Source organism: Anomalospiza imberbis, chromosome 21 (assembly GCF_031753505.1).
Source record: "Anomalospiza imberbis isolate Cuckoo-Finch-1a 21T00152 chromosome 21, ASM3175350v1, whole genome shotgun sequence".
NCBI classification, from domain to species: Eukaryota; Metazoa; Chordata; class Aves; order Passeriformes; family Viduidae; genus Anomalospiza; species Anomalospiza imberbis.
This window is the reverse complement of record NC_089701.1, coordinates 9,582,580-9,597,297: the sequence shown is the minus strand read 5'-3', so window position 1 is coordinate 9,597,297 and position 14,718 is coordinate 9,582,580. Positions and strand designations below refer to the sequence as shown.

General features: G+C 49.6%; 1 protein-coding gene and 1 long non-coding RNA gene across 4 annotated transcripts in view; one reads left to right on the top strand and one right to left on the bottom strand.

Moving 5' to 3' along the window:
• The window catches only part of LOC137486353 (uncharacterized), a 417,767-nt gene that overhangs the window by 73,270 nt on the left and 329,779 nt on the right, over positions 1-14,718 (bottom strand). The window lies entirely within an intron of this gene.
• Positions 1-14,718, top strand: part of LOC137486339 (discoidin domain-containing receptor 2-like) — a 58,381-nt gene that overhangs the window by 40,395 nt on the left and 3,268 nt on the right. For all 3 annotated transcript variants that reach the window (XM_068211567.1, XM_068211568.1, XM_068211566.1), the window contains exons 8-16: positions 1,506-1,752; positions 2,823-2,915; positions 3,399-3,556; positions 3,797-3,992; positions 5,585-5,829; positions 8,231-8,352; positions 8,688-8,885; positions 12,097-12,331; positions 14,411-14,560. In XM_068211567.1, the coding sequence (XP_068067668.1) occupies positions 1,506-1,752; positions 2,823-2,915; positions 3,399-3,556; positions 3,797-3,992; positions 5,585-5,829; positions 8,231-8,352; positions 8,688-8,885; positions 12,097-12,331; positions 14,411-14,560 (1,644 nt within the window). The remainder of the gene's footprint in view (positions 1-1,505; positions 1,753-2,822; positions 2,916-3,398; positions 3,557-3,796; positions 3,993-5,584; positions 5,830-8,230; positions 8,353-8,687; positions 8,886-12,096; positions 12,332-14,410; positions 14,561-14,718) is intronic.

Here is a 14,718-nt window from a genome sequence, read left to right as displayed (position 1 = left end):
TTTGCTGCTCATCAGGCCTCTTGTCCTCATTAATGCTTCAGTGCTTTTCACTGCAGGACTTCTCAGAGGCCAAGCAATTAATAAGGTTCAAGGCTGTAGGTGGTTTGGAAACTATTGCTGTCACAGTGGCAAATACTCCAAAGTCACTAGGAAATGATTCCTGGGGCTGCTGGGAGGGGTTGAACCACTGTGGCTGTGGGAATGGAGCAGGCTGAGGGATACTGAAGACTTTGAGTCACCTCATTTCTTCTGGTTCCTGTTCAGTGGCCACAGTGCTGAGATATCGTGGTCCTGAGCTTCAGGTATGCATAACAGAACTCAGCCTGATACTGAGCCACCAGGAGAATGGGATGGATGCAGGCTTAGGTGGTGGTTTCCCTAAAACTCAGATCCTCAGTTGTCTTCAAGATGTGCAACCAGAGCAGGGGTATGTCAGGGGAGTATCTGCTTGGGTTTGTCCTCATTTGTGGCTTTTGGGAGGAATTAACTTAGGTTGCAGCTGCTAAAAGTTTCTAAATGCTAAAAAATTTGGGACACAATTCTCATCTAATGACAGAGATCAGTTGTTGATATGTCATAGCTTGAGCTGGTCCCTCAAAAGACAAGGACAAAGAAATCCCTGGGACCCCTCCTGCCAGAAGAAGAATCTAAGAGCAGTATTAGGGTCTGAATTCTCCATGCTCTTCATTGCTTCACTGTTTCATTACCACATGGCTGCTGTGTCCTTGTTTCCACACTGGCCTCTGAGGCTGGTTTCTGTGGGGGTTTTGGTGGGTTCAGGAGCTAATTTTTTTAACATGGTTGTTACAGTTCACAGAACAGGATCTATGGGCTGTCCACTCCAGCTATTGATCTTTGAGTAATATTTAAGCTGCAGCTTTCTCTATTCTAACTGTTAGTAATAATCAGTTTATTACATGCAAGTTTCACTACAATCCATCTTTACTATTATTAATGACCAGATTATTAGCTCCAGGGTTCATTCTGATCCATCTTTGACTTCCAGAACAGAGCCATGTAATTCAGATAAAGTTCAACTTGTGGCCTAACAATTCCAGCTACCTATGTCAAGCAATTCAAATAATACCAAATTTTTAACACTAAGAGTTTAGGTGTGGTTTTTCTTTCCCTTCTTAGTTTAACTGTTCAAAGAGAATTGGTCTGCAAGGTTTTAGATTAGTACGATTAATCAACTTTAGGTAACCCTTGATTAATCAATCAAGGATTTGCTTGACTGATTTTTATATGAGTCTGATTTTTATATGAGTCTTTTGAAGAGCATGCCAGAATCTGACCATTGATGTAGATTTTGCAGGTAAAATTCAGAGCTGTTTCAGAACAAGTTTTTGCCCAGTGTTCTCATTGCACACTGGAAGAAGTCACTCATTCTGCATCCATACAGGGAGATGCTGGGAATGGAAAACTTTTGTGAGTGGAAGATCCTTGGGGCTTGATTTAGGTGCCAGTAAATCTCCTTTCTGATGGATCCCTTCTCCTCTTCCCAGGTGCACTGCAACAACATGTTTTCCAAGGGGGTGAAGATTTTCCAGAGGGTGGAGTGTCTGTTCAAGCCTCGGCTGATCGCAGACTGGGAGCCCGAGCCTGTGGGGGTGGCCACGGTGCTGGATGACAAAAACCCCAGTGCCAGGTTTGTGACCGTGCCCCTGCAGCAGCGCGTGGGCAAGGCCATCCTGTGCCGCTTCTACTTCGCTGACACCTGGATGATGATGAGCGAGATTTCCTTCCAGTCAGGTGAGTGCTCCTGCAGCCAGGCAGGCCCGGGGAGGCACAGGGAGCAGAAGAGCTGCTGTGGGAGTGCAGGACGTGTGGGGTTGACAGGAGAGTGGCACTGTGGGCTGCACAGGGGGAAGGAGGAGGTTGTACAGGCACTGGAAGGGCACTGAAGGGGCTGAAAGGTGCAGTGGGTGCTTTCCAGGCTGATACTGATGCACATGAACAGAAGCATGACCAGGGCAACCAAAAATTGGACTGTAGAGCAGTTGTTCTTTTTGAAACAGATCATAGAATCACAGAATATCCTGAGCTGGAAGGGACCCCAAGGATCACCCAGTGCAGCCCCTGGCCCTGCCCAGACCCCCACCAACCCCACCCTGGGCATCCCTGGCAGCGCTGGCCCAACGCTCCTGGAGCTCTGGCAGCCTCGGGGCCGTGCCCATTCCCTGGGGAGCCTGGGCAGTGCCAGCACCCTCTGGGGGAAGAACCTTTCCTGCTGTCCAGCCTCAGCCTGACACAACTCCAGCTGTTCCCTTGAGTCCTGTCCCTGGTCACCTGAGTGAAGGACCAGTGCCTTCCTCCACTTCCCCAGCTGCCTGCTGGCTATGACATTGATTTTTGCTTCTCTTTACCAAATATTTTGTTAGGAATAATTCAAGTCTGTCTAGAGATGATGAGATCAAGTTTAGGAGATTAAAAATTTTTTTTAAAAAAATATTATTAAAAAATAGAGGCTGACTTATTTTTCCTAAAGTCTTACCTATGATGCAGAAGTGAATGCCATGAGGTGCTTTAAAAGGCTGTGGAGGGAAAAGGACAAAAATCTTGGAGAAAACCACCAGGACTGACAGGGAAAGGTGTGTCTGTAGCTTTCTACTCCGAAGTCTCTAATCAGCTGTAGTGAGAGGACGTTCCTGAGGGAGGAATTCCCTGGTGCTGCTTGTTGCTTACCTTGCAGACAGCAGCCCCTCCTGTTCCTGCTCTGCTGCCTGAACACCAGCCCCCTCCTGCTGGGGCTGGGATTGCAGGGACTGCTGGCAGGAGCAGGGAGGTTTTGTTGGGCTGACACGCTCCCTTTCCTTCCACAGACATGGAGAGTGTGAATCCCAGTTTCGTTACGGCAGCCACAAGCACCACGGAGCTCCTGGAAACAGAGCACAACGTTACTGAGGGCACCTGGGGTAAGGACTTCTGCCCCTTGGCTGTGCCAAGGGCTCAGGTGTTGGGGAATTTCACAGGAACATCCCATTTAATGTGGTCTTTTGCTCCATTTGTGGAGATCTGGGGATGGCCTGATCAGTGCCTCATGCACAGGGCAGCATGTGACAGTCCCCTGAGCCTCAGCTGGCCAGGGCTGCCTCAGAACATGGGCTGAGGACTTGTGTGAAGCCAGTGAAACTCTGAGCACTGTCCACTCTAGGATGGATCCTCTGCAGGAATTTGTTCTGCTCACAGCAGTCTTTGACTGCAGAAGTTCTCTGCACAGTTCTTAGCTCTTTGAGCTTCCAAAATGAGAATTTCTGATAAGAGCAAAATCTGAACACAGCTGGTGTCAATGTTCAGGGAGCTGCCCAAGATCTTTTCTCTACCAGGCTGGAGGGAGTTGGCTGGCACAGAAAACCTCTGGTGCTTTAACCCCAGATTCTCCTTCTCTGTGATTGCAGGAACCACATCTTCTGTAACCAGCACCTGGATAGGGGAGAAGGCAGATGACTCCAACACCTCCATCCTCGTGGGCTGCCTTGTGGCTATAATTCTGCTGCTCCTGATGATTATAATCATCATTCTTTGGAAGCAATATGTTCAAAAAAGGTTGGAAAAGGTAATACAATGGGGCTCTTTTGTAGACACAAATTCAGAACTAATCATTAACCCTAATGAGCTCAGAACTATGTGAAAAGCACAGCTCAATGGAGGAGCTAAAGCTGCTCTCACAGCAGGGGAACATGCCAGCCCTGTCCAAGATATTACTGGAAGCTGCTGTGGTTGCAGCCAAGGCATTACTTAACAACTGAGCATCGCCTCAGTGTTTTGGTTTGTTTTTTTCCCCTCTCCTCTGCAGGCCCCACGTCGAATCCTGGAGGAGGATGCCACCGTTCGCCTCTCCTTCTACAGCTACACCATTGCCAACAACCAGACCCAGATCCACCAGTCAAATCCCACCTATGAACGTGCTTTCCCACTGGATTTGGAATATCACCAGCCAGCTACACTGCTCCAAAAGCTTCCAGAGCTCTCCCAAAGTGCAGAGGATTCAGGTAACATCATCAGTCTCTGGAGGCTGCGTGTTTCTTCTTTTGTTTTTTCTGTCAGATTGTAAAATGTGCCACTTGTCAGTGTCTAAGTTGCTCCTGTGCAATGCAATAACCCAGGGAGCTCAGGCAGTATTGTGCAACACTGGTGCTTCTTGGCATGGAGCTGTGACAGCTGGAGCAGCAGTCCCACTAGAGGGTGGTGGCCTTTTATTGTTTTATTTGAAGACTGTTTATTTATTACCCAGGTCATCTTTTAGCAGCTGGTTTGGGCAGTCAGAGCAATCACACATCGTTTGTGGAGATGCTGCCTGCAGCACTCTTAGGAGAAAAGACCTTCAACACCTTTTTCTGCAGCCAGGGCTCTTCGAAATTCCTGTAGAAAAACCACAAGGAAATAGAGCAGGGAATTGTCCGTGGTGTCCTGGCTTCCAGCCCCCAGGGAGCTTTTGGACCCACACAGAAGGGAATGTTTCCAACAGTGTTTAGTGCTCAGTGAAGGCAGTTCTCATCAGTGAATGCAAGGGCAGTGCTGCATTCCTCACACTGGCAAGTTGCTAAGATGCAGCATTATTCTGCACAGGGAGACTGATTGCATTGAGCCAGGGTGTGAATTTGGAGCAGAACAAGTGTTCTGTGTAATAGTGACCCTGCAGGGAGTTAATTCTAAAGCATTAGCCCATATTTATGTGAATAAGCTGTAAGAGGGAGAGGAGTTTGCTACCAGGGGACGTGGGAAATGGAAGCCTCCATCAGCTCTTGTTGCAGGAGGAATCCAGAGCAAGTTTGACGTTGCAAACAACATCCCTGCACCAGGTAATGGGAAGTGATTGTACTGAGGATGAATCAGGAACAGAAAATCACTTCAGACTCGCCTCCCTGTCTGGGCAAGACCTGTAGCTCTCGTGGCTGCCTAGAACAGGCTGTGTTGAGCAGGAATTTGCTGGCAGCTCGCAGGTATTCTGGTTAAAACAGAGCAGTGTGTCCCTGTTGGATTAAGCCCTTTTTTGACCTAGAGATGAGGCAACTGAGAGGTGTTTTAGAAACTTTTATTTTATTTTTAGCTTTATGTGAAGGGTGAGACAGTATAGATGTTATAATTTACGTTATTATAATTAGAAGGTAACTATTTCCTAATTACAATACGATAAGCGTTTTTTGGTTTATTAGCTTTTGCTACACTATGGTGTAAATGCTTTAAAGCTAATAATTTAAAATTACTCTTCGTGGGTCTTACTAGAATGTATCCTTTTTAGTTTTATTTCTCTAAAGTACCTAGTTTTATTTGTAAGGTTATCTTTTGAAACTTGTTTCTAATTTTATTTCTCTTTTAATGATGTGCGTTTCATTTTTATGGTATTTTTAAGTTAGTATTTTTTATTTCAAGGTTTGCATACAGATGCATACTATGTGAATCTTCTGTTAGGCTTTGAGAATTCTGTACACATCCATTTCCCACACGTCCCGTGTAGGTGTCCCTCAGTGCAAGGCAGCAGGTGGCCAAATTCCCAGAGCTGTGGGGTTGGGAGGGGTGGAAACTGGGACATACTGGTTCTGAGGGAGTGAGGTGTGACTCACCTGTCTCTGGCTGCCCTCAGTGTGCAGCGGGGACTACGCTGAGCCCGACCTGACCAAGTCCACCCCTCACCAAGGCTTCCAGAACAACGTCCCCCACTACGCCGAGACGGACATCGTGCACCTGCAGGGGGTGACTGGCAACAACATGTACGCAGTGCCAGCCCTGACCGTGGACTCCCTCACCAAGAAGGACATCTCCGTGGGGGAGTTCCCCCGGCAGCAGCTGCGCCTCAAGGAGAAGCTGGGGGAAGGACAGTTTGGAGAGGTACAGCCCTTCTGCTGCTGCTCCTCCAGCAGAAAGGAGGTGCCTGGCACAGAGGAATCTTCTGAGGTGTTGCTCAGAAGGGTTCTGCATTCCAGGGTTTTAGTTAAAATTAAAATGTGTGTTGGCCCTTGGGAAAGCTGGTATCCGCCAGGCTAAGCCACTGAGCCTTTGCAGCTGTGAGGCTCTGCTTGGCACCACTGGGGTCTTTATCAGTAGATGAACTTGCAGACTTTTTCTGTTTGCTGTCCATATCTCTGTAAATTCCCACCTAGGGCTGGGAATTCAGACTTTCACATCTTCCGTGGACATCTCAAATGTGATGGCTGTCACCCACCTTTAGACATGTGGGTTTGGAAACTCTCCACAGTCCAGCTAACGCTGATCCTGGCTGCTAAAACAGCTTTCCCAGTCTCAGATGGAGGTTCTGGGGGTGTTCTGCACACTGACCCAAGCAAAGACAGACATTTCCCTAGCAGTGTGGCACCCTCATATTTTCTGGCATTGCTGCTTGCTCAAGCCCCAGTTTGTCAGCAGCCTCAGACAGAATGATGCACACATCTGCCAAACTTTCCCTTGGCTCCTTGAGCTGCTTTCAAGCTGTTAACATTTTCACCTCGCCTTTTCTTCTCTCTCTGCTTCATTTTCACACCATCTGTAGCTCCATCCTGAGCAGGTCTTTCTCTCTTCTGCTCTCACTTTTCCGCTGTCTTTTTTCTTCCCAGCTTTTGTTCACTCACAGCCCTAAATTCCGCTTCTCAATTACATTTTGGCAAGCACAGCCCTTCACTGACTGCTTTCTGCTCTGTGATGTGCCCATCTTTGTGGTTCTTCCATTCTGACACCCCACCTTCCCTACCCCAGCCCCTTTCCTGTCCCCTCACTTCTTCCTGCTCCCTGTTTTCTGGGGAGGTGCTGACATCTTCAGCCTCCTCACCTGGCTGTCAGTGCTGCCTTTTCTGCTGTTGCCTGCATCCTGCTCTGTGCTCCAAAAGTGGGACAGAGAAGATTTTCTCATTGATTTCCTTCTGGTTTCTCCTTTCCTCTCATGCTGTCCTTCTAATAACTGTAATAACTCCTCCTCTATATTGACTGGAAATGGCTCTCCCATCTCCATTTTCCTTCAGGATGGATTCAGAGCCTGTTCCTTTCCATGTATCACAGGCTCTTTTGCAAATGTACTGCACCACATTTTCCTGTCTCTCCTTCTCCTTAGTCTTTCCCCAGCTGGCCATCACGTGCTCTGCTCCACTACTCTGGCTCTGTGTGCTCCTAGAAGCAGGGCTCATTGCTTCTTTCAGGTCTCCACTTTTCCTTCCTTCCAGTCTTTTGTCTTTCTTTGCTCCCAAGGAAGCACCACCACCCCTCCCAGATGACACATCACCCTGGAATTGCCTGTGCTTAGTCCTGTGGCTCTTCCCTGTCCCAGGTCTCCCCACAGCAGATTCATTCTCTGTGGGACTGCAGCAGCATCTTTGTACCTTCATTCCCGTTCTGCAGATTTGTCCCATTTTCTCTGCTGTCTCATTTTTCCCCTCACCATGCTTGTGACATCAGTTCTTGCTGCTCTCTTCATACAAAATTCATCATGCTCCCATTACATTTCCCTCACTGCTGCAAGTCTTTGACTGACACATCCAGTCTGCTCCTCTCTTCCAGTCCTGGTTCCTATCCACACCCTCAGGTCAGTCTGCTTTTCCCACCCAGTTCTCCATTTGGATGCACATTCTGGTAACTTTTTAAGAAAGTGTTTTGTCACCCCTTCTTGTACAACCCTGGCAAGTAATTTTGTATCATTAATCATTAATTTATTGGAAGAAATTTGGAATTGAGTGTAGTCATTAGAGTATTTATCTCTGGGTATACCTACAGGTGAGGTGTTCATATCAGGGACACATATGCACACACCTTTCTCTTTTTTTTTTTTTTTTTTTTTTTTTTTTCTCTCTCTGGAATCTGAGGATTTTGGATAACTGGTTGTAGTTCTTGGATACTCCTCAGTGAAGTCTGAGCAATGCCTCGAGCCAGGCCACAGTTTGATGGTTCTGGGGTTGTGTGAGGTACTTTATGCAGAGCAGACACATCCAGGCTCAGGGGCCTTCCAGAACATCCCCAGTAGGTGCTGGGTGCACTGGGCTGGCCCAGGCTGCTGCAGCAGTGCAGTAAACCTGGTGTGCTGGGGACTCACCTGGCTTTGGTCCCTGTGTGCTCCTATGTCACAGGCTATGTTATGTCAGGATCTAGTGCCAGCCCTTGGGTCATTTCTGATCACAGCTGTGTCACCTTCACTGGGTCATTCACTGGTTCATTCTGCCAGCACTGACCCACCAGTGACCTGGCTGTGATGCTGTTTTCCTCTGCTTTTCTGCTTGTGTGTGCTCTTACAGCTGCCTCTGCCCTGCAGGTGCACCTCTGTGAAGCTGATGGCCTGCTGGAATTCCTGGGAGTCTCCTCCTCAGAATTCACTCACCAGCCTGTTCTTGTGGCAGTGAAAATGCTGAGATCAGATGTCAACAAAACAGCCAGGTAAGTGCACGTGCGGTGCCAACCAGCTGGGGAGGAAAGCAAATACCCCCCAAGCACAGGGTAACCCTGGGGACTGCTGTGGGAGTGTCATGTGTCTGGGGTGTGTATTCCATGTGCTCCTGGAAGGAGCAGGACACAGCAGGGAGTGGGGGGTAGGGGAAGCTGCAATGTCAGCCTGAAATGCTGCACTAATCCTGTTTGCTGGGAGAGCTCAGAACCAGTTTCACACTTGTGCGTGCAAAGTGTAAATTACTCTGAACTGAGACCACACCCCTTTGTGCTGTCCTCAGACAAAGGAACTGTTCAGGATTCAGAGGTGTTTTCTGTTTTACAAGGAATGATTTCCTGAAGGAGATCAAGATCATGTCCAGGCTGAAGAACCCGAACATCATCCGGCTGCTGGGCGTGTGCGTGCGGGACGACCCCCTGTGCATGATCACAGAGTACATGGAGAACGGGGACCTCAACCAGTTCCTGTCCCACAGGGAGATCTACAGCAAATTTGCCATTTCCAACAACATCCCCTATGTCACGTAAGAGAAGCTGCTTGACTTGTTGGGATAAATCAGCAAAACAGAGCTGCCAGTTTTATCTGCTGTGCCTTCCCAGCAGGGACCTTCCTGCAGCCTGGCCATTGCCATGGCAAGGGACACCAGTTCTGTCTGGTGTGGGGTTGTTCCTGAGGCCTCTGGAGGTCTGTGTACCCCTGAAGTGCCCCTGACAGAGCTGTTCTGGTCACACAGACCATCCTAGATGTATTTATTGAGATGAGTATCTCTTTATGTTACGGATATTTCATTGTTATATTATGGATGTTAGTGGATTTTTCATTGATATGAAAATCAGTTGCATTACAAGAATTTTGGGACAAAAATCAAGCATCATTCTTAGGCTTTTAAGAAGGTTCATATGTTCTCTGGTGTCCAAAAAATATTGCATGAGATGAGCTGAGTGTGGAGCTCTTCAGTAGGGAGAAGATTTCATCAGCCAACAGAAGAAGAATATTTGGCAAAGAAAACCAGTTTTTGTCAGCAGTGGCACTTGTTTCCCTCCTCAATGGAAGGATTAAATCTGCCATAAAAGCATCTCTGCTATTGCAGAATGCTTTCTCCAGAGGAGAGTCATGTAGGACTAATATATTCTGCTTGATAAGGAGCCCTGCACTGAGCAGGAGCTGCAGCAATGCTGAGCCTCTGGTGTGTTCCTCCCCAAAGGAGTACTTGGATTTGTGGTTCAGGCACAAGGCAGGCAGAGCCAGCTCTGATGTGCTGGACAGGAGGTGGCTGGGTTTTACCACGGCCAGTCAACAGCAGCCTTGCTGCCAGGACCTGTCAGTGGTCCTGTCAGGAGTGTTAACCTGGTGTCCTGCAGGCAGGACATGCAGGAGCTGTAGGAGGAGACAGGATTTGTGTCCGAGAAGAAATAGACTCCAGCTCTCTCCAGTCTCCTGCCCCTTCTGCCCATCTGAAACCTCATTCACCTTTACACTTGTGGCTTTTTTTTCCTGGCCAAAGCCTCAAGATGTTCTTTTTTTAATCTCATCTTTGCTTCCCATTTGACTTCATCACTGTCACTCACATTGCTCTTCCTTGCTTTCCATTACTTGGCACTACCTCTAGTTTTCCATTGTCTCCCACCGATCCTTCAGCCTCTCCTTTTGTCCCTGCCAGGCAGAGAGTGTCACACAGAGACAGCTCTGAAGGGGTTGTGTCCTGGCAGTGACAGGAATGCCCCTGCCCCAGGAGCAGCTTGGCTCTGCTGGTGCCTCAGGCCATCTGATGGACGTGACAAGGTGCAACCACCCCACCCAGCTCCAGACCCAGGGTTTCGTGCACCAGAGGTGTGACCAGCCCTTTCATGCACAAGGATCACACATTCTTAAGTCCTTATGGCTCTCTGGTATTTGAAATGCATCTCCCTGCAATCTCTGGCTGTCAGGTCACAGAATCATTTAGGCTGGAAAAGCCCTCTAAGATCATTGATGTTCTCCCAGCACTGCCAAGGCCACCATGTCCCAAAAGTGCCACATCTACCTGGCTTCTAAATGGTGAATGGTGAGTCCAGCACTGCCCTGGGCAGCCTGTGCTAAGACCTGGCAACATTTTGTTGAAGAAATTTTCCCCAGTATCCAACCTGAGCCTGCCCTGGCCCAGCCTGGGGCCATTCCCTCTCCTCCTGTCCCTGTTCCCTGGAGCAGAGCCCAGCCCCCCCCGGCTGTCCCCTCCTGTCAGGAGTTGCGCAGAGCCACAAGGTCCCCCCGAGCCTCCTTTTCTACAGGCTGAGCCCCCTCCAGCTTCTTCTCCATCAGCTTTGCTGCTCTTCCAAAGGCAGCTCTGCTCCTCTGCCTTTGGGGTGCTGCCCTGAGGCACCACAGTGACTCTGCTGAGGAGTCTGTCAGTCTGTCCCATCCAGTCCCATGCCCTCCTGGCCCTCTGCTCATGGAGCTGCTTGTGTGGAGCCTTGGGAGCTACCTGAGCAGGGGGGCAGGAGCCAAGAGGAAGCTGCTGATGGGACCTTGCCAGGGTTTAGGTGGGACAGGAAGGATGCGGAGAGCAGCCCCAGGCAGGGAGGGAACCACAGCTGAGCAGGGGAGGGCAAAACCTGGGGTCTTGGAGGCTGTGCCCATTCCTGTGCCACAGCCAGGTTATCAGGGTACAGGTGAGTGGAAGAGTTACTGCTCTGGAACCTATAACAAGTAGGAAGAAGGACTTTTTATACAGACAGATAGTGACAGGATAGGGAGAATGGTTTTACAGTGCCAGAGGACAGGGTTAGACTAGATTTCAGGAAGAGAGATTTTACTCAGGAGATGGTGAGGGTGCACAGGGTGCTCTGAGAGGCTGTGGCTGTCCCATCCCTAGAAGTGTCCAAAGCCAGGTTGGAAGGGTCTTGGAGTAACCTGGGATAGTGGAAGGTGTCCCTGCCCATGGCAGGGGGTGGAACAAAATGGTCTTTAAAGTCCCTTCCAACTCAAACCATTCCATGATTCTGTGATAGTCTCCTTTTTCTTTGTGTTCTGATGGCAAATACCTTTTTTTCTGACCTTTACTGAAAAAATACAAACTGTGAGCAGTTTATCAGATGTGTTCTGGTGAGCACTTGGTTGTGTGAAGCATTTGAGCATCAGCAGTGGGAAACAGGCAGAGCAGCACAGAGCAATAGTGTGGGAAGAATGCTGACAGTCTGATGGTCAAAACTCTGTGTATCCTGCAGCTTTATCAATCCTATCTTCACTTAGCTAATGGAGGAATTAAAATTAAATTAGATGGAAAATGCATCTGTTTCTATTTTCAGTAATGTTTAGCATATTTAAAACCAAGTCAACTCTCTTTAATGTGAAGTGACACACTTATGTTAATATAAGCATTCAATAGTGGTGTTTGAAATACCAGGCTAAGTGGCTTTTAAGATATGAAATTCTGAACTTAATTTTTCATGTCTCCCTGCAAAAAAGTGGTGCTTTGATGCACGAACTCTTTGAAAATCTTGAGATTAATGTTTGATACTGAAAAAAAAAAAATCTAAAGTATGTCAGGTTGTGGGGCCTGAAATTCAGGGACAGCCTGTTTGTTCCTGCTTAGTCACCTCAGGATCTTGGCTGATCATGCCCTGGAATGAGACAGTTTAGTTCCACTGTTATGGCAGAAAATAAAACAACAGGTCACTAACACATCAAACACAATGAAGTCTTGAGTGTGGGGGAGCTCCAGTGATTTTTCTTTGTTGTATTTTCCTTTGCTGCAGCCACTCCAACCTGCTGTACATGGCCACCCAGATTGCCTCGGGGATGAAGTACTTGGCATCCCTGAACTTTGTGCACAGGGACCTGGCAACTCGCAACTGCCTGGTGGGGAACAGCTACACCATCAAGATTGCAGACTTTGGCATGAGCAGGAACCTTTACAGTGGGGATTACTACAGGATCCAGGGGAGAGCTGTGCTGCCCATCCGTTGGATGGCCTGGGAGAGCATCCTGCTGGTAGGCACTGCACAAAGCTTCTCTTTCTTCTTGCTCTGATCTTCACTGTGCCCCTGAAGCAGGGACACAGCTGTGTGCCAGGCAATCACCACCAATATCTGTGCTGCACATGGCCCCTGCTGAGAAATGCATGGGGTTGTGTTGGACATAACTCAGATCCTGGCCTTGGAAATACAGAATGTCATGGAATGGTTTGGGCTGGAAGGACCTTAAAGCTCATCCAGTGCCACCCCTGCCATGGGCAGGGGCACCTCCCACTGTCCCAGGTCACTCCCAGCCCCTTCCAGCCTGGCCTTGGGCACTGCCAGGGATCCCTGGCAGCCACAGCTGCTCTGGGCACCCTGTGCCAGGACCTCCCCACTTCACAGGGGAGAATTCCTCCCCAATATCCCATCCATCCCTGCCCTCTGGCAGTGGGAAGCCATTCCCTGTGTCCTGGCACTCAGACCTCTGTCAATTGTCTCTCCACGTTTCTTGCCAGCCCCTTCAGGCTCTGCAAGGCCACTGAGGTCACCCCAAAGCTTCTCCTCTCCAGGTGAACAATGCCAGCTGTGCCAGCCTGTCCTCCCAGCAGAGCTGCTCCATCCCTCTGATCCCCCTGGTGCCTGCTCTGGATCTCTCCAGCAGCCCCAGCTCCTCCCTGTGCTGGGCCAGGGCTGGGGCAGCTCTGCAGGTGGGGTCTCACCTGAGCACAGGGCACAGGGGCACAATCCCCCTGCCCTGCTGCCCACGCTGGGCTCAGCCCAGGGCAGGGGGTTCAGGGCTGGGGCAGCTCCAGCTCTCACCCACAGCACCCCCAGCTCCCTCTCCAGGGCTGCTCCAGCTGCTCATCCCAGCCTGGATTGGTCCTGGGGGTTCTCCTGACCCAGGGGCAGCTCCAGCACTGCTCAAACCTCCCGAGGTTCCTGCGGGCCATGCTCGAGCTTGTCCAGGTCTCTCTGGATGGCATCCCATCCCTCAGGCCTCATCCAGGCATGAGTGCCTGGCATTCCTGGTGGAATCGTAAGGAAGTTGCCTTTCTTTGCTTATTCTCCCAGTTGGGAACCTGAGAGGGGCAGGGACAAAACTCCTGAGTTTCAAGTGCCTGGTTAGAGGTTGTGGGGTTTTTTCACATCGAAGGGTCCTGCTGTCTCCCCTCAGGAGATTGTTCCACAGCCCAAATACATCCAGTCTGGAGGATATTTAATTTTTTTTTCCTTGTAGTAGTTGGTGAGTTACTTTCTTACAACATGCTCTCCAACTACCCAGAAAAATTGTAATTACCTCTGCTATACAGGCTGCCAGGCCCAAGCCCTCCAAAATCCACCCTCTTTTGCTGGTTATGGCTGCATGTAAACCATAAATCGCTCCCATCCTCCCTGTGTGAACATCTTCCAAACCTCGACAGACTGCAAGGTTGCCAGATAAGCCTGGGTGAAGAAGGGCTGGGATATTTTCTGCCCAAACAGGCCCTCCAGCCCCTCAAGTGTTTTGTGTTATTTTCTGAGCAATCTTCTTTTTACTTCTCCAGAAACACATTGTTCCAAACACAGCCAGTTTGGGCACACTTTTTGAAGACAGAAAACAGGGACAGCAAGAAGATTGTCATTGGCTTCTTACATGTGCAAAAATCAAAATTATCTTGGGCCTTTCTCTGAGAAGCCTGGAGTCTGCTCTGGCTCTGCTTTCACCCTGAGGGCTTTGCTTCCCTTTCAAAGGCTTTTCTGTGAGCTCTGCTGTTTTGGGTGGAGGTAGGCAGTGACTTCCCCCTCCCTCAGTTTATTTCATCCTGCTGCAGACAGACTCTCAGGAGGAACAGGAGTCTCTGGCCTTCTCTGGCACCTGCACCCTGTACAAAGCTTTGTCCCTGTGAAAACTGCACCTTCTTAGGGCCTGTGGGACCCCCACGTGCTACTGCAGCCCTACAAACAGCCCTGTCACCCCTGTGGGTGTGGCTGGGGCAGCTCACCTGCTGTGCTGGCTCTGTCTGGAGCATTTCCCCAGGTGCACCCTGCTGCTGGGCTGCAGAGGGAGCAGACTGGATGAAAGGGTTTTGCTGAAAGGGTTTTGCTGGGCTGAGCAGATCCTCTCTGTCCACAGGGCAAGTTCACCACAGCCAGCGACGTGTGGGCGTTCGGGGTGACCCTGTGGGAGATGTTTGTGCTGTGCAAGGAGCAGCCCTACAGCCTCCTCACGGACGAGCAGGTCATCGAGAACACGGGCGAGTTCTTCCGCAGCCAGGGCCGGCAGGTGAGGAACAAACAGCCTCCTCCCTTCCTTCTCTCAGCCGCTCTCATCCTGCTGGATGTTCCTCCCTGCTGCCCTCTCCTCATCTGCAGCACTCTCTGCTTCTACTCACCCATGTCCTGTGTTCTACTCTGCTTCTCACCTGTCCTCCCTCTCCTCTC